The following is a 24416-nucleotide window of genomic DNA, read 5'->3' as shown; positions in this document are numbered from 1 at the left end:
CTTTTGCACAGCAAAAGAAACAGTCCACAAAACCAAAAGACAACCGATAGAATGAGAGAAAATATTTGCAAATGACATATCAGATAAAGGGCTAGTATCCAAAATCTATAAAGAACTTATCAAACTCAACACCCAAAGAACAAATAATCCAATCAAGAAATGGGCAGAAGACATGAACAGACATTTCTCCAAAGAAGACATCCAAATGGCCAACAGGCCCATGAAAAAGTGCTCAACATCGCTCGGCATCAGGGAAATCCAAATCAAAACCTCAATGAGATACCACCTCACACCCGTCAGAATGGCTAAAATTAACAAGTCAGGGAACGACAGATGTTGGCGGGGATGTGGAGAAAGGGGAACCCTCCTACACTGTTGGTGGGAATGCAAGCTGATGCAACCGCTCTGGAAAACAGTATGGAGGTTCCTCAAACAGTTGAAATTAGAGCTACCATTCGATACAGCAATTGCATTACTGGGTATTTACCACAAAGATACAAATGTAGGGACCCGAAGGGGTACGTGCACCACGATGTTTATAGCAGCAATGTCCACAATAGCCAAACTGTGGAAAGAGCCAAGATGTCCATCGACAGATGAATGGATAAAGAAGCTGTGGTATATATACACAATGGAATATTATGCAGCCATCAAAAGGAATGAGATCTTGCCATTTGCAATGACGTGGATGGAACTGGAGGGTGTTATGCTGAGTGAAATAAGTCAATCAGAGAAAGACATGTACCATATGACCTCACTGATATGAGGAATTCTTAATCTCAGGAACAAACTGAGTGTTACTGGAGTGGTTGGGGGTGGGAGGGAGGGGGTGGCTGGGTGATAGACATTGGGGAGGGTATGTGCTACAGTGAGCGCTGTGCATTGTGCAAGACTGTTGAACCACAGATCTGTACTTCTGAAACAAATAATGCAACATATTTTAAGAAAAAAGAAAAAGAAGAAGATAGCAGGAGAGGAAGAATGAAGGGGAGTAAGTCAGAGGGGGAGACGAACCATGAGAGATGATGGACTCTGTAAAACAAACTGAGGGTTCTAGAGGGGAGGAGGGTAAGGGGATGGGTTAGCCTGGTGATGGGTATTAAAGAGGGCACATTTGAATGGAGCACTGGGTGTTATGAACAAACAATGAATCATGGAACACTACATCAAAAACAAATGATGTAATATATGGTGATTAACATAACAATAAAAAAATTAAAAAAAACAATGAATCGTGGTTCATCACATCAAAAACTAATGATGTATTGTATGGTGACTAACATAATAAAAAATAAAATAAAATAAACAATTCTCACCCAATATCTGAACCACTAAAATAAGGTTCTCTTTTCCTTCACTTTCTGCCTTTTAAATTATGTCAGGGGTTCCTTGATGCCCTACAAATCCTTTTAAAGTACTGGAACACCAGAAATTTCAATCCAAATTGAAGCACATGCCACGTCACAGCCCTCTGTGTTTGTGGGGTTTTGAGTTTTTCAGTATTTGCTGTCTCTCTAGGATTCTTTTAAACAAAATTTCTCCTTAGCATAGTAAAAGTTAAAACTCTAGCATAAATTTTGCCACCATCAGCATGTCTGTGAGGTGTTCTGTTCCTTCCCTCTCCTGGGAGTCTCTCATGTTATGTTTTGGGCAGCAATAGGAAACCTTGATTACATGTTTACAAAGAGCTAAATACATTCAATTACTTATTTTAGAATTGCAACAACCCCGAGCTCTTCTCTCTCCTAATATTTTGTTTTTCACGTTTTTATATAGAATCATTAATTGCAATGTCTTTTGCATATGCATTAAGCTTTGAAATAAAAAATTCTTCTTTTTGTGCTTCTTATTTTTAAAAATTATTAAAACAGAAAAATACTGCAGTTCCTGACTCCTGTTTCCTGATAAGATCTACACTAGCAAGTCTCCCAGCCCAACCCCCAAAATATGCAAAGATGTAATGACCAAGTTAGCTGACCTGGTGCGGAAGGAGACAGTGGACCAGTGACAGAAAGGCAGGCAGCAGGCTTTAAGGACAGAGTGGGGAGTTGGCAGAGGAGAGCATTTGCCTGGGATTTGTTTTTTTTCCCCCTACTGCTCCAGCTTATTACTACCTTTTTGAAAATCTGGAGTTAAGAAAATAATGGGACACTGTTTCTCACATATTGATTTTAGGAGAAAGGTTTCAAATGTAGCATTTTACAATAGCAGTTTAATGTGGTGATCCCTTGGTGTCTCAGGGTTGCACTGAGTCAAGAGCTGTTTTTTAGGTGCAGATTGTTAACCTGCCAGGTGCCCTGCATTTTCTGCCAGCCTTCTCGTGCTCTGGGCCTCATTCAGGGCTTCTTGACATGAGTTCTGTTAGTAATTAATATGCTTACAATATAGGTCCACTTATGAGGACTGATCCTATTAGTGAATATAGTAAATATAAAGCTCTTAGAACAGTACCTAGCATTTAATGAACACTGTATAAATGTTTGAAATTATTGCTATATATTTTAATAAGTGTCAGAATGAAACTTGCTTTCTTATTGGACCACATGAATTTTAGAATTACTCTGATAAATGCTATGAATTCTTGGGATTTTGGTTGGAATTACATTAAAGTGTACATTAATTAAACTTTAATAGTATTAAGTTTTCCGATCCATAGACATGGTATGTCTTTCTATTTATTAAGGTCTTCTTTTATGTATTTCAAATGAAGTTTATATTTTTCTCCATAATGGTATTGCACATTATGTTGGCTTATTTCCAGAAAGTTTATAGTTTCTGTTGCTATCATGAGCAATATCTTTTTCCTATGACATGTTATAATTGCTGCTTGCTGGTGTGTAGGCTCTTGAGTAGTTCTTATATTTCAGCCTTGAATCTAGTAACTTATTAATTTCTAATAGATTGTTAATGGACTCTCCTGAGCTTTGTATAAAGATGATCAATTACAATTTCTGCCTTTTATATTTCAACCCCTTTTTCTACATATTATTTTTGTTGTTGTTGTCTTGTTGGCTAGGACTGCCAACATAATGTTGAAAGATGGTAATAGTGGAGCTCCTGTGTTTCTCCAGAATTTAATGTGGCTATTTTTCCACAATATACTTGGTAGAAGATTTGTAGATAATATTGATTGTTAACCTGATGACAGTTAAATCTGATGTCCAGGGTATATTGCCTTCCAACAAAATCATGGTCTGTTAGCAAGGAAGAAAAGGGAAAGACTTGAATAGAAAACAATTTTGCTGTCATTATATCCAATCCAGTAATACAAAAAAAAAAAAAAGGAAAATAAGATTAAGATGTTAAAAAGTAGACAGAAACCATCAGAATTTGCAGATAAAAGATTTAAAAGACAACTGACAAACTTACAAGTGATGAGTTTTAGGAAGGTGGCAAGGATATCTAGATAATTTGTGTCTGCTAGAAACAATGATTCTCAAACCTAGCTGCAAAATGGAATCATCCGGAAATCATTTAAAAATCTCTGTGTCCACCAGAATATCCAAAACAATTTTGGAAAAAATAACAAGATTTGGAGACTCACGTTTCCTCATTTTAAAACGTAATACAAATTTACAGTGATCAGGACAGTGTAGTACTGGCCTAAAGATAAACATAAAAGTGAATGGAACAGAACTGATAGTCCAGAAATAAACTCATACATTTATGGTCAATTAATTTTTGGCAAAGCTTCCAAGACAGTTTGATGGGGAAAAACAGTCATTTCAACAAATGGTGAGGAGACACATGGAAACCCCTGTGCAAAAGAATAAAGTTGGACCCCCAAAATTAACTCAAAATGTATCATAGACCTAAATTTAAGAGTTCAAACTACAAAGCTCTTAGAAAACATAGAATTAAATTCTTTATAACCTTGAGTTAGGCAATGGTTTCTTAGATATAAATGACATCAAGCATGAACAACAAAAGAAAAAAATATAGATATGCTGGGCTTCATTAAAATTAAAACGTATGGTGCTTCAGATGATACTATCAAGATAATGAAGGGCCACCTGGGTGGCTCAGTCAGTTGAACATCTGACTCTTGGTTTCAGCTCAGGTTATGATCTTATAGGTCATGAGATCAAGCCCTGTGTTGAGCTCACGCTATGCACTGAGTCTGCTTGGGATTCTTTCCTTCTTCCTCCCATCTCCCCCCACCCAGGTGCACATGTACGCACACTCTCTCTCTCCAAAATAAATAAATAAATCTTTTAAAAAAGAAGAAGAAAGAAAAAGAAAATGAAAAGAAACCCCCAGAGTGAGAGGAAATATTTGTAAATCATATATCTGATAAGGGACTTATATCTAAAATATACAAACTCATAACTCAGCAATTAAAAATAAGCCAAATTTTAAAAATGATTAAGGGCATGTCAAAAGATTTGAATAGACACTCCTCCAAAGCACGTAAACAAATGGCCAGTACCCACGAAAAATGCTCCACACTATCATTCATTATCATCATATCATCATTAGAGAAGGGCAAATCAAAACCACATTGAATTACCACTTCACAATCACAAGGATGACTAAAACCAAAATGATAGCTGATGATGTTAGTGAGGACATTAAGATATTGGGACCCTCATATATTCCTGGTGGGATTGTAAAATGGCACAGCTACCTTGGAAAAGAGTTTGGCAGTTCCTCAAGATGTTAAACATAGAGCTACTGTATGACCCAACAATGCCACTCCTGGGAGAATACCCAGGAGAAATGAAAATACATGTCCACACAAAAACTAGCACATGAATGTTCAGAGCAGCACTATTCATAATAGCCCAAGAGTGGAAACAACTTAAATGTCCACCAACTGATGAAAGGATAAACAAAATGTGGTCTATCCATACAATGGAATATTCTTCAACCAAAATAATGAGTGAAATTCCTTTTTTAAAAAAAGATTTATTCATTTATTTGAGAGACAGCATGCTCAAGAGTGAGTGCAGGGGGAGGAGCAGAGGGAGAGAGAATCTCAAGCAGACTCCATGCCGAGCACAGAGCCTAATGCAGGGCTCAATCCCAGGACTCTGAGATCATGACCTGAGCTCAAATCAAGAGTCAGATGCTTAACCCATGGCACCACCCAGCTATCCCATGAATGAAATTCTGGCACATGCTATGACATGGATGAACCTTGAAAACATTATGGTAAGTGAAAGAAGTCAGTCATAAAGACTGCATATTGTAGGATACTATTTACATGAAATGTTCAGAATAGGCAAAATCCTTGGAGATAGTAGAATAGTGGTTGCTAGGGGCTGGGAGGGGGAGGAAATGGGGAGTTGGTGCTAATGGGTAGGGGGGCTATGAAAACATTCTAGAGTTAGATGGTAGTGATGGCTGAACAACTCTGAATATACTAAAAGCCACTAAATTTTACACTTTAAAAAGATTGATTTTATGATATGTTTTATGTTTGTTCCATAAAACTGTTATTTAAAAAGAGAAAGAGAAAAAAAGAATGAAGTGAGCCTGTTGCCTGAAGGATAACAACTGGCAGTACTTGTTGCTAATGAAAAAAAAAACTTGAGCTTTCCATTAAAAATTAGTATTTCGGAAAACTTGTATCCACCACCAGTAGCTTGACAGCTCCTAAAATCTTGAAAGACTTTTCCTATGATATTGGTGGTGATATTAATGACTGTGGATTTTTTTCAATTATCACTTGGATCTGTTATTTGACAAAATCTCTTCTTTCCAGAAGATGTGGGTTCACTCTTCCTTTTCATGGGTTTCAGTAAGCAAAATATCAGGAGGAAATGTCTTGCTTTTACTGAAAGGACTCTTACTGCAAGTGGTGAAATCAAGCAGAGAGGCACCCCAGCTCCTGCAGGGACCACATATGAATATGGAATATAAGAAACAGTGTAGAGGATCATAGGGAAAGGGAGGGAAAACTGAATGGGAAGAAATCAGAGAGGTAGACAAACCATGAGAGACTCTTAACTATAGGAAACAAACTGAGGGTTGCTGGAGGGGCGGTGGGTGGGGGGATGGGGTAATTGGGTGATGGGCATTAAGGAGGGAACGTGATGTGATGAGCACTGGGTGTTATATGCAACTGATGAATTACTGACCACTACATCTGAAACTAATGATGTACTATGTGTTGGCTAATTGAATTTAAATTTAAAAATAATTACTGAATTTTTTCTATTGGATAATGAAATATGTCAATATTTTGAAGATTGGAATAATTCTGTGAACCAATGCATGACATTACCAGATCATACTTGAGTGAAAGATCCATGCCAAGTCAGACCAATGGATTTTAACGTAACTGAGTTCAAGAAGTTTATTTATATGATTTTAGATTCCACATTTCTACTAATCTTTAAGAAACTACTTCTTGTAAAATTTTGGTGTAATACCAAAGAAGAATATCCAAAATAATTTCCTGTGAAGACTATTAAAATACTTATCTTTTTCCAGTTACAGAACTGTGTTAAGCTGTATTTTCTTCATGTGCTTCAACCAAAACAACATAACACAATGGATTGAATCTAGAAGCAGATATGAGAATCCAGATATCATCTATTAAGCCTAAAGACATTTGCCAAAGTGTAAAACAATGATATATTTCTCACTGAATTTTTAAAGTATACTTTAAAAAAAGTTTTTTAAAGATTTTTTATTTATTTATTTGACAGAGAGAGAGAGAGACAGCGAGAGAGGGAACACAAGCAGGGGGAGTGGGAGGGGGAGAAGCAGGCTTCCCGTGGAGTGGGAAGCCCGATGCGGGGCTCGATCCCAGGACCCTGGGATCATGACCTGAGCCGAAGGCAGCCGATTAACGACTTAGCCACCCAGGCGCCCCTAAAAATTTTTTTAATAAAAAATGAGTTTATTGAATTTATTTTTAGTGAATTAATAATTAAATTGAAAAAGAAAACTCAATATCTACACTATACTCCATACCTATCAAATCAAATCCTTTGGAGGTGGGACCTAAACATTATTTTTATAAACTTTCCCAGATGATTTCAATGTGTAGCCAAGTTTAGAACTAGTGCCCTAGTGCCCTAGAACAAAGTTCTCAAGTTTTGGTGTTTATTAGCATCACCTGGGGAACTTGGTAAGACTTGAGGTGTAGGCTTCATGCTACTTTGGTAAGCCTGGACCACTATATTTTTTTTAGTTCTCCAAATGAGCCAAGAGTGAAGAACCACTATCTTATACAGGTCAAGAGCATTTGGCCCCTTTCTTAACTCTATTTGGATCCTGGCCCCTTTCTTAACTCTATTTGGATCCTGGATCCTGTGATTTATTTGACAAAATCTCTTCTTTCCAGAAGATGTGGGTTCACTCTTCCTTTTCAGGGGTTTCAGTAAGCAAAATATCAAGAGGAAATGTCTTGCTTTTACTGAAAGGAATCTTACTGCAAGTGGTGTAATCAAGCACAGAAGCACCGCAGCTCCTGCAGGGACCACTGCCTGTCCTCTCTCCCTGAGGAGCCTCCCTTCTGGTCTGTGCTGCACAGTCATGGAGGGTCTGTCACCTAGTCTAGGGGCAACAGCTACTAAAGTGACCTCAGAGGATGGTTCTCTGATGGTTAGGTGACAAATGGATCTACCACTCTTGTTTCCAGAATACAAGGTTCTCTATTGGGTTGGTTTTGCAGTATCTTCAGAATTTGGAGGCTGCCACTCAGGATTTCTCCTGGTCAGTCAAAACTAGTGAGACATTTGCTCACCCAAATGTTAATAAGCCGGGGATGGGGAGTCAGTTATCAGCTGGACTTCAGGAGGCAGGGAGGGGCTGGACCTGGATGCGGATGCCTGTGCCCTCAGTGGTGTTACACTGGCGCAGCAATGGAGAGCAAGTTATCACCTGAGAGACAGCAAGTTTACAGAGGGTAACAAACATGACCTCCCAGGCCCCCATGTTGATTAACTTTCTCTCCTTCCATGGATTTGTCAAAAACTGAGCAGAGCTTGTATTTTCTGTATAAATTTAGGTTGCTTAGAGTGGTGAGAGAGAAAGGACTTCTAGAAACCAGCTAAGTGTTTAGCAGATTACAGAACAGTTTCAGGTTCTCCACTCCCTTCCCAGATAGATTTGTGTTCCTAAGGTTAGAAGTGTAGGCAACTTATGGACTGAAATATTGCCTACTATACAAAGACATCTGTATGATACAGGAGAGGACAGACTTCTCTGTCAGTCCTCAACCTCTTCAACCTGCCCCTGGAAGAACAGAACAGGCATTTAGTCCTCCTGTTTGAGCTTTTTTGGCAGAATATACGTGAAAATATTCAGTGTCACTAAATTTTGCTTGAGTATCTCTTTGCCTAACACTGATTGACCCTAAAGACACAACAATTAAAGAAGGACAAATATTCACACTGCAACTCATTTGGATAGAGAAATTGCATTTAGGCTATTAATTAACCTGGTATTTCACCCAAGGCACTAACTTCTGGTTATCTGGGGGAAAAAATAACATTAAATCGCCTTTAAAGCTTCTTCCAGTAGGATAACATGGATTAGGTAAGAATATTTGACTGGCCTGAGTGTTGTCTACATTACCCAGGATCCTAAGGAATCATGAAGACCAGACACCAGTAATGAGCTGTACCTTTTATAACATCACACCATATTGTGCTTGTTTGTTTATAGATGTAAAGGGAGTAATATTTGTAAAAATGTAATGTGATTTTTCTTTTCAGTCTACCCCATACAGGACTTTAACCCCAGTTTACCCTAGGAATCCATTTATCTGTGAGGATATTAGAATTTCTTTCAAAAGTAGCACAAAAAAGAAAGAATAAGCTGTTTCTGTTATTCAGAACGAGGATCATGCAGAAGAAAAACAGAGTCATAGACTATTGTCTTGAAAGAAGATTTCCCAAATTCTGTCATCTTTGCCTTTTATTTATAAAAGGTTGATCCCCAAGGCTCCCAACTCCTTGTGCTTTACTGTAAGGCAAGGAAAGCATCACTTCTGACTAGGAGAACCTGGTATGCTCTATGGTGGTGTTTCTCACCTGGAGGGATTTTGCCCCCAGAGGAGACTGGGTAGTATCTACACACATTTTGGTTGTCATAACTAAGGGGGTTGTGCTACCAGCATCTAGTGCATAGAGACCAGGGATGCTGTTCAACATCCTACAATACTCAGGCAGCCCCTGCCACACAGACTTTTCTGGCTCAAAAGAGTAAAAGTGTTAAGACAGGTTGAGATCCTGCTCTAGGACAAAGGTGCTCAAAGTGTGGTCCTCAGACCAGCAATATTAGCATCACCTGGGAACTTGGTAGAAATGCAAATCCTTGGGCCCTACCCCAGATATACTGAACTAGAAATTCTGGGAATCGAGCCCAGCAATCTGTGTTTTAACAAGCCCTCCAGGTGGTGCCCACACTAAGGCTTATGCTCTATGGAAGTCAGAGGCTATGACACAGGACCACTGATCCTTTCCAGCTCTGGGTGATGGTGGGTGGGGAAACAAGAGATAGAAGAAAGAAATCCTGCTGCCAGCTTGCTCTTTCCTCCTTGGCAGGTTTGGACTGAGAGATGTGGTGGTGGAGTGGAAAGTGAAGGAAGGACCAAGCAGGGAGATCATGCTCTCTGACCTCCGTGGGCTGTGGAAGTCCTGGTCCACATGGGTGCTGCTGGTCCCCCGGCATTTGCAGATGCAAAGAGTGGACTCAGGATCTTGATTCTGGGAGGAATGCAGCCTCTTGTACAACTGGCCTGAAGTCTGGCTGTGATTCCTTCTGGTCTTGGCTTACAAGTCTCAACAGCTCCTGATGCAGTGCCAACTCACCTTCATGGTGACCCACTCCCCCAAGTTTCCCAGAAGCCTGTCAGCTAACCCCAGGGCCAGTTTATACCATGCTGAAATTTGCAGCAGCTTTAGAAAGTGAAGTTCCACAGATCTCCCCTCTGCCTGCCCAGGCAGTTGATGCATCTCCGACACTTAAATGGCTCCCTGTGTTCTCATTATGGCTCAGAAGGTTTGCAGCGCCCAGAGGACAGGGAGTACAACATGGACTCAAGAAGAGCTGCATATCAGGTACCAAAGGTGGTAGCCAGAAGGTGGATAAAGAATAATAAGGTGATAAGGAGGCACCAGACCAGGCAGTTGGTGTCATGAGTTTCAAAGAAGCAGGGCTTTCCCCTGACTATGGAAAAGCCAGTGGTATAGTATGGAACGAGCACTGAAGGGTAAAAGGAAAATATATTTTTTTAATACACTGAAAACACAAAGTGTATATGAACTGCATTAATGTTTACATTTTATTTGATTTCTTCAAAAGATCACTTTTGCTTCAAATTTACATTTGTGGGGTCAAGTATTCTGAGCATCTCATTTTTTCAGCATTTTGTTTGGTGGTCAAACAGCCTTTATTGTAGCAATATGACAAGGGGTATGCACTAAGTAGGTCATTTTGTTATGAGCATCAGAAAAAGGTTAGCTAACCTACGCCAAAAGAGGAATGTACTAGCAAATTAGGAAGAGAATGGTAGACTCGAAGCAGAGACTGGGTAAGTGGAGAAGCCAGGGTAGTTCCAGCAACGCGTCAGGACAAAGAGGTTACTCACAGCCCCGCTGTTGAAGCGACTCATCTCAATCAATTTCCTATGTTATGTCATAATACTCAAGATTCAATATCCTGGAAAAGAAAGTCTGATTGGTCTACTGTACATCATATGCCCGCCCCTGGCAGAGAAGGACAGTTACAGGTGGGAAGAAAGGGCAGCGTGATTATCAGTCCCACAAAGACTCTAATGAAGGGGACAAGGGTGATTCTCCAAAAGGATATCTGGATCCTGCTGCCAACATGAGGATCAGGGAGGCTGGGCACACAGACACCAGTCATCCACTATGGGCAGGCAGACTCTGCAACCTTCTCACCTGTGGCAACTGGGCCATGCAGTCCCTCCCTTTGGCAACCTGAGAAACAGTACTAGGAAAAGTGCCTTGGGATGATGAAACATGGCAGCACAAGAGAGAGCAGTATGAAGCAAGGCAAGAAGTGCAAAATGTTGGGACCTTGGTTTACAATAAGGGAGGGATCCAGAGAGCACAGTGGAAACATCTGGAAGGAAGGGAGGCCCAGGGAGTTGGGTTAAGGCTGTTAGAGGAGTGAGCTAGTCAGGTCACTTGGAAATGGGAGGTGGTGAGTAGAGCTGTGCCAGGTCTAAGAGAAAACCTGGCTATCATACAAAGGCAGTGAGGAGGTGCTCAGGTTCCTGGGAGATAGTAGCCCAGCTAGAAAGACCCAGAAGGATTGTCTCAGAGGCTGCAAATTTACCCTCCAGAATACCATACCTAGATGAGATATGTTTGTGAAGTGGATCTCCAGGCCAGGTTTAAATTCCTCAAACACAATGATCTGTAAAGAAGGAGGTTGGGTGGCCATGAGATTCAAGTTCTGACTCTTTGCAAGGCAAAGGCCAAAGGAAGTGGACTGGGATGAGGGAGGTGTAGGGCGGAGCTTACCTCATTTGATCCAGGATGAAGCCAGGGTCCTGGAAGGTAGAGGGTCTCCTGGGGACCTATGTTCCAGTAGCGTCCCAGGTTTCGTCCATTGATGAATATTACACCTTTTGTCCAGCCCTGAAAAGATTGGAATGAAGGATTCAAGACCTGAGTTCTAGATGTAATGACACTAGGGTGAAGACACACACACACCCCATAAACGCACCCGATCATAGTCAGAGTCACACCTAGATGGAGTGGATTACCACACATGGTCTTAAATGGAAGGTTACCTGGACAGGTCTATGTTATTGCCCCTGGCCCGGGGCTGGCTCAACACCCAGGCCTCAAGAAGGAAGGTACTGATTTCTAACTCATCTGTGCCAAGTCAGGGAAGGGTCTTTCCATTGACCATCAGGCATTCACCAAAACTCGCTGGGCCCAAAGCATAGTTTGAGTTGTAGAATTTTGGGTTGGCCGTACATGTACATTAAAATCTCAACATCCCCACCACAGACTGGATGTGTGTCTTAAAGGGGTTGAGGGTCTCAATGTCTTGGATTATGTCTGGGGACAAGTGGATCACACTCACTAAATTCTTCATGCACTAGATTCTACAGCTGTCCCCACTAAAATATACTACTTATGTCTTTGTTGCATTTGTTAAGCTTCCACCCCTCACCCTTGTTAACACCAGGGAAGGGACAGCCTCCAGATAGCTGTGGAGTGGCTGATGTCCCAGGGAGCTTACATTTCCTTTCACAGGACGGGGCCCATGTACCAAGGAGATTTTTCCCAAATATCCTTTTGGGATGGGGGCCGGGGTGATGGGCAAGGGAGAAATATCACTAACCTCCATTTTTATGAAGGTGTCTCTGGGGTAATTACCCATTCTCAGGATACCAAGGAAGAAGGCAGGGCCCCGATGTTTGAATAAGGCTGGTTTCCAGATGTTAGGAAGGTCCCTAAGAGGGAATCAAACACCAGTAGAAAGGTCATGTCCTTCTTTGTGTGTCAGTTGTGAATTTTGAGGTAAGTCTCCTTTTTGCCCAAGCCTGACATTCATCTTATAGCACAGGCACATGCCTCGAAGGGGGCATAATGCAGAAAAAAACAAACAAAAAATCAGCAGACCAGGAGTTGGGTCAATGAGGGGAGGGTCACCACTCTGCCCCAGACAACTATGAAACTTGGGGTCATTTCCTTCAACACTGTGGATCTCACCTCTCATCTGAAAACTAAGGAGGTTAGTCTGGATGGTCTCTGAGCTTCTTTCCATCTCTAAATCAGAACAATATTTAATCAGTCACCTTGAGTCAATGATCTGGCACCCACCTTTGTAGAAACTGAGTTTTCATATCCAGGCTATAGATTTTAAATTTTCTTAAGGGAAAATTGTTCAGATAGATATCCCCAATTAAACCTGTAAAAGAGGGAATAAAAGGAACATGAAGAAGGCAAGCAGGGATGTGAACACAGAGATGTAAACAGGCTGTGGCCAGGACTCCCCCTGAAGGAGGATGTTTTCCTGTCCATATCAGATGGAAGGTTTCTGCAAAATCTTACAACAATTCTTCCTTCTGTTATACATGTACACTTCTTAGAGGGTGCCTGTATGTCCCACATCAACAGTGCAAAAGTCACAGCACATCCTGCCAGGTCTGGCCAGAATAGCAGTTCAGGCTACCTTTAACTCTCAAGGTAGGTCAAAGCAGTTGGAGCCGGGGAAGGAAGGTGTGTGTGACTGTGCCCAGGAGCCCAGGGGGAGGTGAGGACACAGGCACTGAGTTCCAGAGAAGGAAAAATAAAAGTTCCCAGGGAGGGATACTAATCATCTTTTTCTATAGCTTTCTTCAAAAACCTCCTGGAAGAGGAAAGGCAGTGCTCTGGCTTGGTCATTAGAGAATACACTTGAGCGAAGGCACCATCATCCTTTCCCATCAAAGCAAGATTTCATCATAGTTTCTACACATGGCTATTTCATTGGCCAAAAGATCCTGCTGTCCACCAAATCATACACCTGGCCATGACTGTTCTCACCCTAGGATAAGAGCGACAAGAATTTGGTGTCTCGAGGTCTCAAACTTCTTCACCCTTGGAAGGAAGGAGGCCTACCTTTTCTCTCCTTATTGATGTCCTGCCCATAGGCAAGGCGGCCTTGATTCTCCACCAGGATCCTCAGTGTTGGGTTATTCTGGTAGACCTGTCCAAGACAGACAAGCCAGAGTCAGTGCCACTCAGGGAACTTTTCTGTAGACCTCTTAAGTCTCCTCTGAAACTCAGAGGATGTTGTAAGCAGGGTGACTGACATACAGCAGGCTTCAGAAGCCTGCAGATGTCTAGCTCTGGGTCAAGTAAACCCTTGGGCCCCTCTCTTCCTACTCACCTACCCTCACCCCCACCCCCATACTGGGCCTTTCAGAAAACAGTCACTCGAACATTTGATAAGATTTTGAGCATCAAATATCCAACATGTTGAAGTTCTGCTCACCCAAAGCATATACACCTATACTTTAGAAATACATACAGCTCTCTTGCATCCGTGTTGGGCTCTTATGCAAGGAACATTCCAAAGGACAGTGGAGGAGAAAATAAGCTATCACAGGGCAAGGCCACGCCTACAATTAAGCCTGGGCGCTGAAGTATTAGTCCATCAACACTGGATTACATACCATTTTCCTGGGAATAGTCAGCTGACTAGTGGAATGGTCCAGGACCCCTAAAAACTCCTCATCCAAAAACACCTGCCAAAGAAAGAGGAGAGCACCATTAGGTCATGATAAGGAAAGGGATAAAATGGTCCTTGGGAAAGCAAAGAAAAGGCAAGTTCTAGGGGAATGATTAACTCTGTCTCCTAGAATATTACAAGCTGACTATGAATCCACAAAAATACAACAGATTCAAAGCAGTACAGTCATGAAATGTATGAGGCAAAGTCCAGAGAAGGATGTCCTGATACCAAATCTGGGCCTGGCTGTACTATAGGGCAAGGAGGGAAAAACAAAATTTAAAGGACCTACAGGGAATGAGGGAAAAAGGAAGGTAGAGAATGAATGGATATTGTGAAGGAAGTAATGGCCACAGGGAAGATGGGGCTCCAGGTGCAGGAGGCATCTGCCTGCCTGGCTGGCATGGCTTCACTCCCATGCAGTCTTCCAGGTTTCCCCTGACCCTTATCAGAGGCTGCTGCCACCACTAATTCTCATTTTAAGAATGACCTGGACATAAATCCTTTTCTTTCCTGTTACCTATTCTATTGCTTTAAGCTCAGATGAAGTCACCCAGAAGAACCTGCTCTAACCATGCAGGACCACAGAAGGATACATAATTGGCCCCTTAGATTATTTGAGTCAGGTCATAATTTTCAAATGAAATTTGACCAGGAAACTATAAAAATTAAAATCCACAAATATTAAAAACACAAATATTAATACTATACAAAACACAGAATTCATATTTTAAGCTATTTAGAGTCTAATTACAAGGCTTATATACTCTAGAACTATTTGTTGAACACCTACTGAATGGCTTGGGCAAGGGGTCACCAAGCTTAAAACACAACCCCGGCCATTGAGGAACTCAGAGAGTGACACAAAGAAATTATTAGGATACTCCACAATAGCTAACATGGAACTGTGACCAGAATGCCATGGAAGCACAGGGAAGGGAGTGGCAAGTCCTGATCCACAGTCAAGTCCAGGTTATTTGGCGAACATGATGACAGGTGACTGGGAAAATCAATGGAAGACTGTAGACAGGGGAAGTGGCACGCTGAGAATTTTACTCTGGGAAGGAAACGGGTGGCCCTGTGAGGAAGGGATTTGGCAAGGAGGAGAGGAAAGGTGAGCTATCTGAAAAAGGAAGATCAGCTATGAGGCTCTAACAGTAATAGAGGCAAGAGACAAAGGCACATCTAAGGCCATGGCGGCATGGATTTTGAGAGAAGACCCACTAAGTAATACTGTAGACAGCATGTGCCCGCTGAGAATAAGGTGTGAAGAGAAGATGAGGGGAGCAGCATTTTCAGGGGGGGAGGCTGCAAGTCCATGAATGGATGTGAGGAGTACAGGATGAGGTTTATTTTGGAAGGTAATGAATTTGGTTTTGGACATGATGAGTGTAAGAAGCCAGTGGAACATATGTCTAAGTGAAGAAAAATGTTCAGCAAACAAGGAATCTGGGTCTGCAGCTCAGGAAAAGAAGGGGAGGGTTGGAGTCACCATCAGGAGTGCCTGACACTTGGGGAGAAGATGACACAGACAGCACAGAGAGGGCTCTTAGCAAGAGAATGTCACCAAGACCTGAGGAAACTCTGCCAGCTCTTAACTTGGAGTGAAATGATGAAGCCTTTACCCTCAGCTCTGCTGCTTTCAAGCCAAATGTCCTCTGAAAGTCATTTAACTTCTCTGAGGTTTTCTCGTTTGTAATAAATATCTTAGATGGGTGTTTTGAGAATTGAATGAGAGTAGCGCATTGTAATGTAGGGACTGCTGTGCAGTAAGTAGAGGGACTTCTGAAGCTCCTCCCAAGTCTCCTTTAAAGAACTCCATCAACTCCCATAAGGGTTCAATGAATACCCCCCCTTCCCTGCGAACTACTATAAACCCTGGACCTACGACAACAGTGGCTTACATATCAAATATTTCCCTGAAGGGACAAAGGTTAGGAAACAGTGATGATTTTTTGAAGGTGAAAAAGATTTGACCATCATTTAGATATTCACCTCAGCAACACCACTGGGTTTTACTAGCAGAGAAGTGCCACTGGGACCCATCCACCGTCCCTTACCTGACCTCGATCTTGAACATGACCCTTCGTGGTGAGGAGGCCACTGGTGGTGACCACAGTCTCATAAAGTATGTATCCAGAGGACTGACCATTCCCCTGGTTCACGGACAGCTTCTCCATGCAGATTGGCTTGACAGAGCTGATGGGCTGTGGCAGAAAGAGGAACAAACCAGGCTGAATGTTCATGCTGGAGAGACAAATTTCAGAAACCCACAACCAAAGCCCACTTCTCCAGAGGAATTGCCCCAAGAGTCCTTTTTAGTTTTCCAAACCAACTTCATATTTCTCTGCATGTGCTAGACAGTAATGTATTCTTATTTTTCAGATGGAAAAGCTGAAATCAAGGAAAGGGAATGATTTAACTTGCTCATCAATTCATGATAGAGCCTGGACTAGACTCCTGATTTTAGGAACTCCATGCCAGGTGTGCCAAATTCTGTCTGTCTATGGTCTTTTCTTCTTGTTCCTTCATACAGTAAGAGAAATCATCCTAACCCATGGTCCCACTCTACTCCATCCCCCACACAGCTACCAAAGAAATCCTTCTGAAATGCAAAGCTGGTCATCTGATTCCCAAGCCATGCTTTAAAATGGCTCCCCGCAACTTTCAGGGAAACGTTCAAATCTCTTAGCATAAAAACACGGCCTGGGGCACCTGGATGGTTCAGTCGGTTAAGCATCTGCCTTTGGTTCAGGTCATGGTCCCAAGGTCCTGGGATCGAGCCCTGCAGCAGGCTCCCTGCTCAGTAGGGAGCCTGCTTCTCCCTGTACCCCTCCCCCCACTCATGCTTGCTCCCTCTCTCTCAAATAAATAAGTAAAAATTTTAAAACACACACACGCACACACACACGGCCTTTCAGACTGCCTTGGAGAAATACATGATTCCAAGTCTGTGGAGCCACACAGCCTGAAGCATGCTGAGGACAAAGAAGATATCAAAAGCTACTGGACTCATGTCAAGAGGATGAGAGGACACAGGGGCCAACTTAAAGGAGACAGGACAATTTGAATATCAAAAGGAATGACTGCAACGGGGTTGAAACATGTTAAATGTGTTTAAAAAAAAAGTGTGAGTTTTCAGGAGGATCTTGGGGAGACAGTGTCAGAAAAGGATTCTGACCTCACCTCCTCCCACAGACACTTCAAGGCTACAACTGCACACTGTGCACCTCACTTGGAAAATGATGTGAAGACTGGCAAAACTGACATTCCACAGCTAGAAACATAAAGAGAAGGCCACGTTGAGAGGGGTGGGTGGGGGGTGGTAAGAGGCAATGGATTCAAACCCCCGGCACAGCAACTCACAAGCAGGAAGAGGATTCCAGGCCTGGAGGTCATCCCTGAGGAGGGAGGGGATCAAGCCCTATATCAGACACCCCTGGTCCTAGAGACTTGTACCAGGAAGAAGTTTGGCTTTGAAAATCAGCAGGGCCTAATTGCAGGAGAATCAAAGATCTATACGAAACCAAGTGTCTACCTTTATAGAGCCAGAATGCTGTATCACTTGGCCCAAGACCCAGCACAGAGGCAGCAATTTGATAAGCACGTGGGTTATACATAAAGGAGATTTATTGTCTGGTTTCAGGACATGTGCCTGAGGGGCAGGGATCTGTACGAGCTTTCTCCTGGAATGGAAGTGTTGGTAGGAGCCATTTTTCTTACCCTACTATAGCCTAACTAGCCCAGCTCTTGTGGATCCATTTCTAACATTATCCATCTACCTTACTAGCATGGCTTGATCCACCCTGGCATTCTCCTATGGACTGGCTCTGGCAGGCATCCACAGCCAGAGTCCAGAGAACATAGTCCCCCACCCAGAGTGACAACTGCCCCCCCACACCTGCTGGGCAGCCCTGGCCTACACCAGTGCCCCTCCAAAGCAACTCCTGCACTGGAGAGGAGAGGGCCAGCCTTGCAATTAATCTATGACATAAGAGGCAAGAATATACAATGGGGAAGGGTCTCTTCAATAAATAGTGCTGAGGAAACTGGACAGCTACATGGAAAAGAATGAAACTGGACCACTTTCTTATACCATACACAAAAATAAACTCAAACTAGATCGGTTCAGTACCTAAATGTTGGACCCGAAATTATAACACTCCTAAAAGAAAACAGGCTGTAAACTCTTGGACATCAGCCTTAGCAGTATTTCTCTGGATCTGTCTCCCCAAGCAAGGGAAGCAAAAGGAAAAATAAACAATTGGGACTATATCAAACTAAAATATAGAAAAGGAAACCCTCAAAAAAATGAGAAGACAACCTACTGATTGGGCGAAGATGCTTGGAAATGATATATCTGATAAGAGGCTATACCCCAACTGTATAAAGAACCTGTACAATCATCATCAAAACAAAATAATTCAACTGAAAAATAGGCAGAGAATCTAAATAGACATTTTTCCGAAGAAGAAATACAGATGGCCAATAGACAAATGAAAAGATGCTTCACTTCATTAATCACCAGGGAATTGCAAATGAAAACCACAATGAGATGTCAACTCACAGCAGTCAGAATGGCTAATATCCAAAAGATAAGAAATAGCAAGTGTTGGTGAGGATGTGGTGAAAAAGGATCCCTCATGCACTGTTGGTAGGAATGTAATTTGGTGCAGCCAGTGTGGAAAACTGTATGGAGGTTCCTCAAAAAATTAAAAATAGAAATACCATATGACCCAATAATTCCACCCCTGGGTATTTACCTGAGGGAAATAAAAACACTACTTTGAAAAGATATATGTGCCCCTAAGTTTACTGTAACATTATTTATAATAGTTACGATATGGAAGCAACATAAGTGTTCACTGAGAGATGAATGACTAAAGAAGATGTGGGGTATATATATATATATATACATATATATATATGGAATATATATATATAATGGAATATATATAATGGAATATTACTCAGCCATAAAAAGAATAAAATCTTGTCATTCACAACAACATGGATGGACCTAGAGAGTATTATGCTAAGTGAAATAAGTCAGACAGAGAAAGACAAATACCATGTTATTTCACTTATATATGAAATCTGAAAAACAAAGCAAACAGAAACAGATTCATAAATACAGAGAACAAATTGGTGGTTACCAGATGGCAGGGGGTGGAGGGGCTGAGGAAAATAGGTGAAGGGCATTAAAAGGTACAAAATTCCAAGTATAAAATAACTAAGTCACAGGGATGAAAAGTACAACATAGGGACTATAGTCAGCAATACTTTAATAACTTTGTATGGTGACAGACAGTAACTATGCTTAGTGTGCCGAGCATTTTGTAATGTATATAATTTTCAAATCAGTATCTTGTACACCTGAAACTTATATAATATTATATGTCAACTATACTTCAATTGGAAATAAAAATTTTTTAAATTATGAGTTTATAATCAAATAAAGACAACAACAAAACAACTCATTGGCCACCTTTGCAAGATATCCAGGAATAAATTCATTATCTGATAAAAGAAAATACTCGAAATTTTGTCCTAACTTTTCTTTACAAACTGTACATTAAGGTGACAAGACAATAGAAAAGGAAAGTTCTGCATAGAAGAACTTCAAGTGTATAAACGAAGAAGGAAAGACTGAATAAGAATGATAATATTTTAAAAGCCTTAATGAAATACTGGATATAGGTAGTAATTGTCAATGACTGCTAAAACCATTAGATAAAAGATTGATGGGAAAATTGATAATGGATAGACTGGGCTAACTACTCCTGAACCCACTGATAAATTATGAAAACAGAAATGACCAGCCATTACGTGCCTGAGATATAATGCATAAAAAATATAACAGCACCACCTATGAAATATACTTGCAAACAATTTTTTTAAAAAGCACCCAACTTAAATCTCCTCAAGCATCTAGATCAGTTTACTGAAAATGTGGGGAGTATAAAGACATATTCCCAGATATATGCGGATCTAATTAGCAAAGCCCATAATGTAGGGGATTCTATAGTACAAATAATCCTGCTTCTTCAACAAATAAATGTAATAAAAAGGAAAGAAATCTTTAGATTAAAAGAGATTTAAGAGACATATCAACTAAATGCAATGTGTGACTAACCTGATTTGGATCCTGATATTAACAAATCAGTGCTAAAAAAGTTATGAGATAGTTGAGAAAATCTGAACACTGGATATTTTATGATTTTCAGCAGTGGTGTGCTACATTCAGTCTGTACCAGCTCATGACTGCCAACTGTGCACATCTCTACCCAACCCTGTATTTTATCTCTGCATTCGGTGTTGTCATGCCAGAGGCTTGAAATTAGCCATAGTGGGAGTACTTATACCACAGGAGTTGGCAAACACTACTAATCAGAGTTTTTTCTTCTAGAGAGTCTGTTACTAAATATTTCCCAGGAAATCACTTACTTTAAAGGATTATTATTATTACTACTATCATCATCATCATCAAGGTAGATAATGATTTTGTAGTTGCATTTTCAAAAGAGTTCTTATCTTTTCAGATACATATTAAACTATTTATAGCTAAAATTGTATGATGTCTGGGATCTGCTTTAAAATAATCTTAAAAAGAGTAGAGCAAGAGAAGGTATGGGTATAAATGAAACAGTATTAGTCATATATTAATAAAGTTGAGGCTGCATGTTGAGCACATAGGGGTTCACTACTTTTCTCTGTGCCATTTGTTCATGTCTTCAAAATTCCGTAAGAAAACATTTAAAACAAAACCACAAAGGCCCTCCAACATGTGGTGTCTGGTGCCTTACTTGGCACTCCCTCACAAACACTTCATTGCAGTCTTATTTGCAGTTCCCTAAACATGCATTTCCTTCCATGTCTTTACAAGTGGTTTCCACTATGCCTCAAATTCCTTTCCCTCCCCCATCCTACCCCACTGTTCATCTCATTAAGGTCCTATTCATCCATTGGATCTCAAACTCATCTCAACTGGGATATAATATTCGATCCTGTGACTGTTCAGCATGCTGAGCATATCTCTAATAACACAGTAGCTAGCACTTACATGTGTCAGTTTCAAATATTAGGGGCTTAATCCACACCACAATCCTATGAGGTAAGTGCAATTATTAGTTTCATTTTCCAGATAAGGAAACTTACAATGAAGTTAAATGACTGCCCCAGGGTAAATATTGGAGCAAAGATTCAAACCCAGTCTTGGCTCCAGAACTTAATATCTTTAGCACAACACTATGTTCCCTTGACAATGCTGTGCTGCCTTCATTCCTTTGCCATGGGACCTACAGCCCCCTAATCTCTACTCACCTCTCCTCCCTATTAGACTAGAAATCCCCCCAAACAACACCTTGATAATACAGTTCCCCAAACATTAATGTTTACTAAGTATTGTGTAAATAACTATGCAGGTTTTCCTCTACACCAGTGGTTTTCAAACTATGTTCCTTCAAACCCTACAGGTAAGTCAGAAGTGGCACATGGGCCATCCGAATACATGCCACCCTAGAGAAAAGATGACTGACCCTTAGGATGCAAGTACAGAGCCTCAGAACCACCACCCCCTGATTAAGCAGTGCATGCTTTATGTACTGAACATGTGAAGTGAGTTTAAAGAAAGAGTCCCTCTACTAAACTAAAAGTTTAAAAATCATTGCCCTAGATCCAGCCAGTGTGCCTTCATTCTAACCATCTTCAGAAGGCAGGGGATCTCTTCTTGCTATGCTACTGAAAGTAAATTTTCCCAGTGTCCTGGAATGTTTACACTGTTTCTTTACATTTAAATTTTCTGAATATTTCTGAATTCTTATTCTAGGTTTCTTATTCTAAATTGTAAAACCTATGGAACGGGAGAAGATATTTGCAAATGTCTTATGAGATAAAGGGCTAATATCCAAAAATCTATAAAGAACTTATCAAACTCAACACCCTCCCAAAAAATAATCCAGTCAAGAAATGGACAGAAGACATGAACAGACATTTCTCCAAAGAAGACATACAAATGGCTAAAAGACGCATGAAAAAATGTTCAACATCACTTGGCATCATGGAAATACAAATCAAAACCACAATAAGATACCACCTCACACCAGTCAGAATGGCTAAAATTAACAAGTCAGGAAACAGATATTGGCAAGGATGTGGAGAAACAGGAATGCTCTTACACTGTTGGTGTGAATGCAAACCTGTGCAACCACTCTGGGGCACACGTACCCCAATATTTATAGCAGCAATGTCCACAATAGCCAAACTATGGAAAGAGCCCAGATGTCCATTGACAGATGAATGGATAAAGAAGACGTGATACACACACACACACACACACACACAGAAATATTACTCACCCATCAAAAAGAATGAAATCTTGCCATTTGCAATGACATGGATGGAACTAGAGGGTATCATACTAAGCAAAATAAGTCAGTCAGAGAAAGACAAATGATTTTACTCATATGTGGAATTTAAGAAACAAAACAGATGAACATAGAGGAAGGGAAGGAAAAATAAGATGAAAATTGAGAGAGAGGCAAATCATCAGAGATGTTGAACTCTAGGAAACAAACAAAGGGTTGCTGGAGGGGAGAGGGATGGGGGAGAAGGGATAATTGGGTGATGGGCATTAAGGAGGGCACTTGATGTAATGAGCACCGGGTGTTACATGCAACTGATGAGTCACTAAATTCTACCTCTGAAACTAACAACAACAACAGAAAACCCAAAACAAAAAACAAAACAAAACCCTGAAAGCAATCACTAGTTAGCATTGAATAAAGTAAATGCTGCTTCTAAAATACAGAAATTAAAGGAAAGAAGGAAAATACAGTTCATTCACCAAAAGAAGGAAGCATTGTGCAAACCTTGATTAAAATGATGAAACAATGTTTAAGTCAGATATAATTCTGGATCATTAATAGGGTAATTTCTCTGTTGAAAGATAAAACTCAGATTGTACCCAGAACCAAATTCCAACTATGGGCTACTTTTAAAAGTTACACATAAAATAGATGACACTAAAACAAACAAATAAAAAATTAGAATTAAAACAACTAAGAATTGCTTTTGGCTCCCCAATAATTTACTCCCTATTCTTTGAGCTTAGCCTTGCACTCCTCTCTCTTCTGTCCAAAGGCTATCCCATGCTTTTACATCCAGGAAATGCTTACCTCCTCCAAGTAGGGCATGACATCCCATAGTGACATGTAGTAGGTTGTTACCACCGACTTATATATAGCCATAGGTATAGAATCTCGGTGGGGAGGCTTGGGAATTCCTGCAATGAAAAACAGGAGATTGGGCCATTCCGAGATCCTCCTCCCCAATCCCATTCAAGGGTCCACCCGAAACCACCAAGAATGAAGGTCTCAGTCAGTCACAGGACATGCTTTCCCAGTTCCAGGAAGAATCATAAGGTAGGCAATAAAGGAGTGGGATTCCTTTCATATCTATAGGCTCTGAGGCAGGATGTCCTGCTGTCTGGGGAAAGGAGGTGGTACATCAATCCTACTGCTGGATCAGTAGTTCTCAACCCCGGTGGCTCATTAGAATCTCTTAAGGTCCAATGCGAAAATACATATGCTTAGATTCTGCCCCTTCCTCCCCATTTCAACTAAGACATACTTTTCTAATAGCTCTGGGATGGGCCCAGCACCTCTGGCTTTTACAAGTTCTGCAGAGGATTCCAATGCACAGCTAAGACTAAGCAACATGGCCCCAGATGCTGAGAACCTAGAGGGTGGGCCCTGTATTTTGTGCATATTTGAATCCCCAGTGCCTAATGATAAGATAAACTGGAACAAACTGGGTATCTCCCAAAAAGTACATCTTTATCTACTCCTTCAATCCCGTCTTCACAGGACAGAGACCAATTGAGAGGCTGAGTTATTATTCAGATTGAGATTGTTGCTAGATACCCAAAGAAGAGCTAAAAAACTCTTGATATGCAAGGTACTCAGGTGTATGTTCTCCGTTCTCTGTCAGCAGTGCCCCATAATCTGAAAAATATAAAGAAATTTGTCACTTTCCCCAAGAAAGCTCCAGCTTCAGCAAAGAAAAGCATGAGAGCTTAATACTGTGCAAAAGGATCATTAATAACAGAAGCTTTGAAAGGAAAAATTTTTGGCATTAGATAAGAAAATACTACATCCCAATTAGTCCAAACCAGGAGACATCTGCCATACTTTGCAGGGCTTTCTTTCTTTCTTTTTTTTTAATTTTTTTTATTGTTATGTTAATCACCATATATTACA

At 40.9% G+C, this 24416-nt stretch overlaps 1 protein-coding gene across 3 annotated transcripts in view; it reads right to left on the bottom strand.

Annotated features, from left to right (window-relative positions):
- The window catches only part of LOC112840531 (beta-galactosidase-1-like protein 2), a 136946-nt gene that overhangs the window by 43665 nt on the left and 68865 nt on the right, over nucleotides 1–24416 (bottom strand). For all 3 annotated transcript variants that reach the window (XM_073904003.1, XM_073904002.1, XM_073904004.1), the window contains 9 exons: nucleotides 24081–24161; nucleotides 23334–23440; nucleotides 16218–16364; nucleotides 14102–14173; nucleotides 13545–13632; nucleotides 12765–12852; nucleotides 12283–12394; nucleotides 11451–11567; nucleotides 11280–11343 (listed from right to left, as the gene is read on the bottom strand). In XM_073904003.1, coding sequence (XP_073760104.1) covers nucleotides 11280–11343; nucleotides 11451–11567; nucleotides 12283–12394; nucleotides 12765–12852; nucleotides 13545–13632; nucleotides 14102–14173; nucleotides 16218–16364; nucleotides 23334–23440; nucleotides 24081–24161 — 876 coding nt within the window. The remainder of the gene's footprint in view (nucleotides 1–11279; nucleotides 11344–11450; nucleotides 11568–12282; nucleotides 12395–12764; nucleotides 12853–13544; nucleotides 13633–14101; nucleotides 14174–16217; nucleotides 16365–23333; nucleotides 23441–24080; nucleotides 24162–24416) is intronic.

This window comes from Callorhinus ursinus, unplaced genomic scaffold (genome assembly GCF_003265705.2).
Source record: "Callorhinus ursinus isolate GAN/ISIS: 27379988/994484 unplaced genomic scaffold, GSC_fseal_2.0 scaffold19, whole genome shotgun sequence".
NCBI lineage: Eukaryota > Metazoa > Chordata > Mammalia > Carnivora > Otariidae > Callorhinus > Callorhinus ursinus.
Note: the sequence above shows the minus strand (reverse complement) of the source record. Positions and strands in the feature narration are given on the sequence as shown.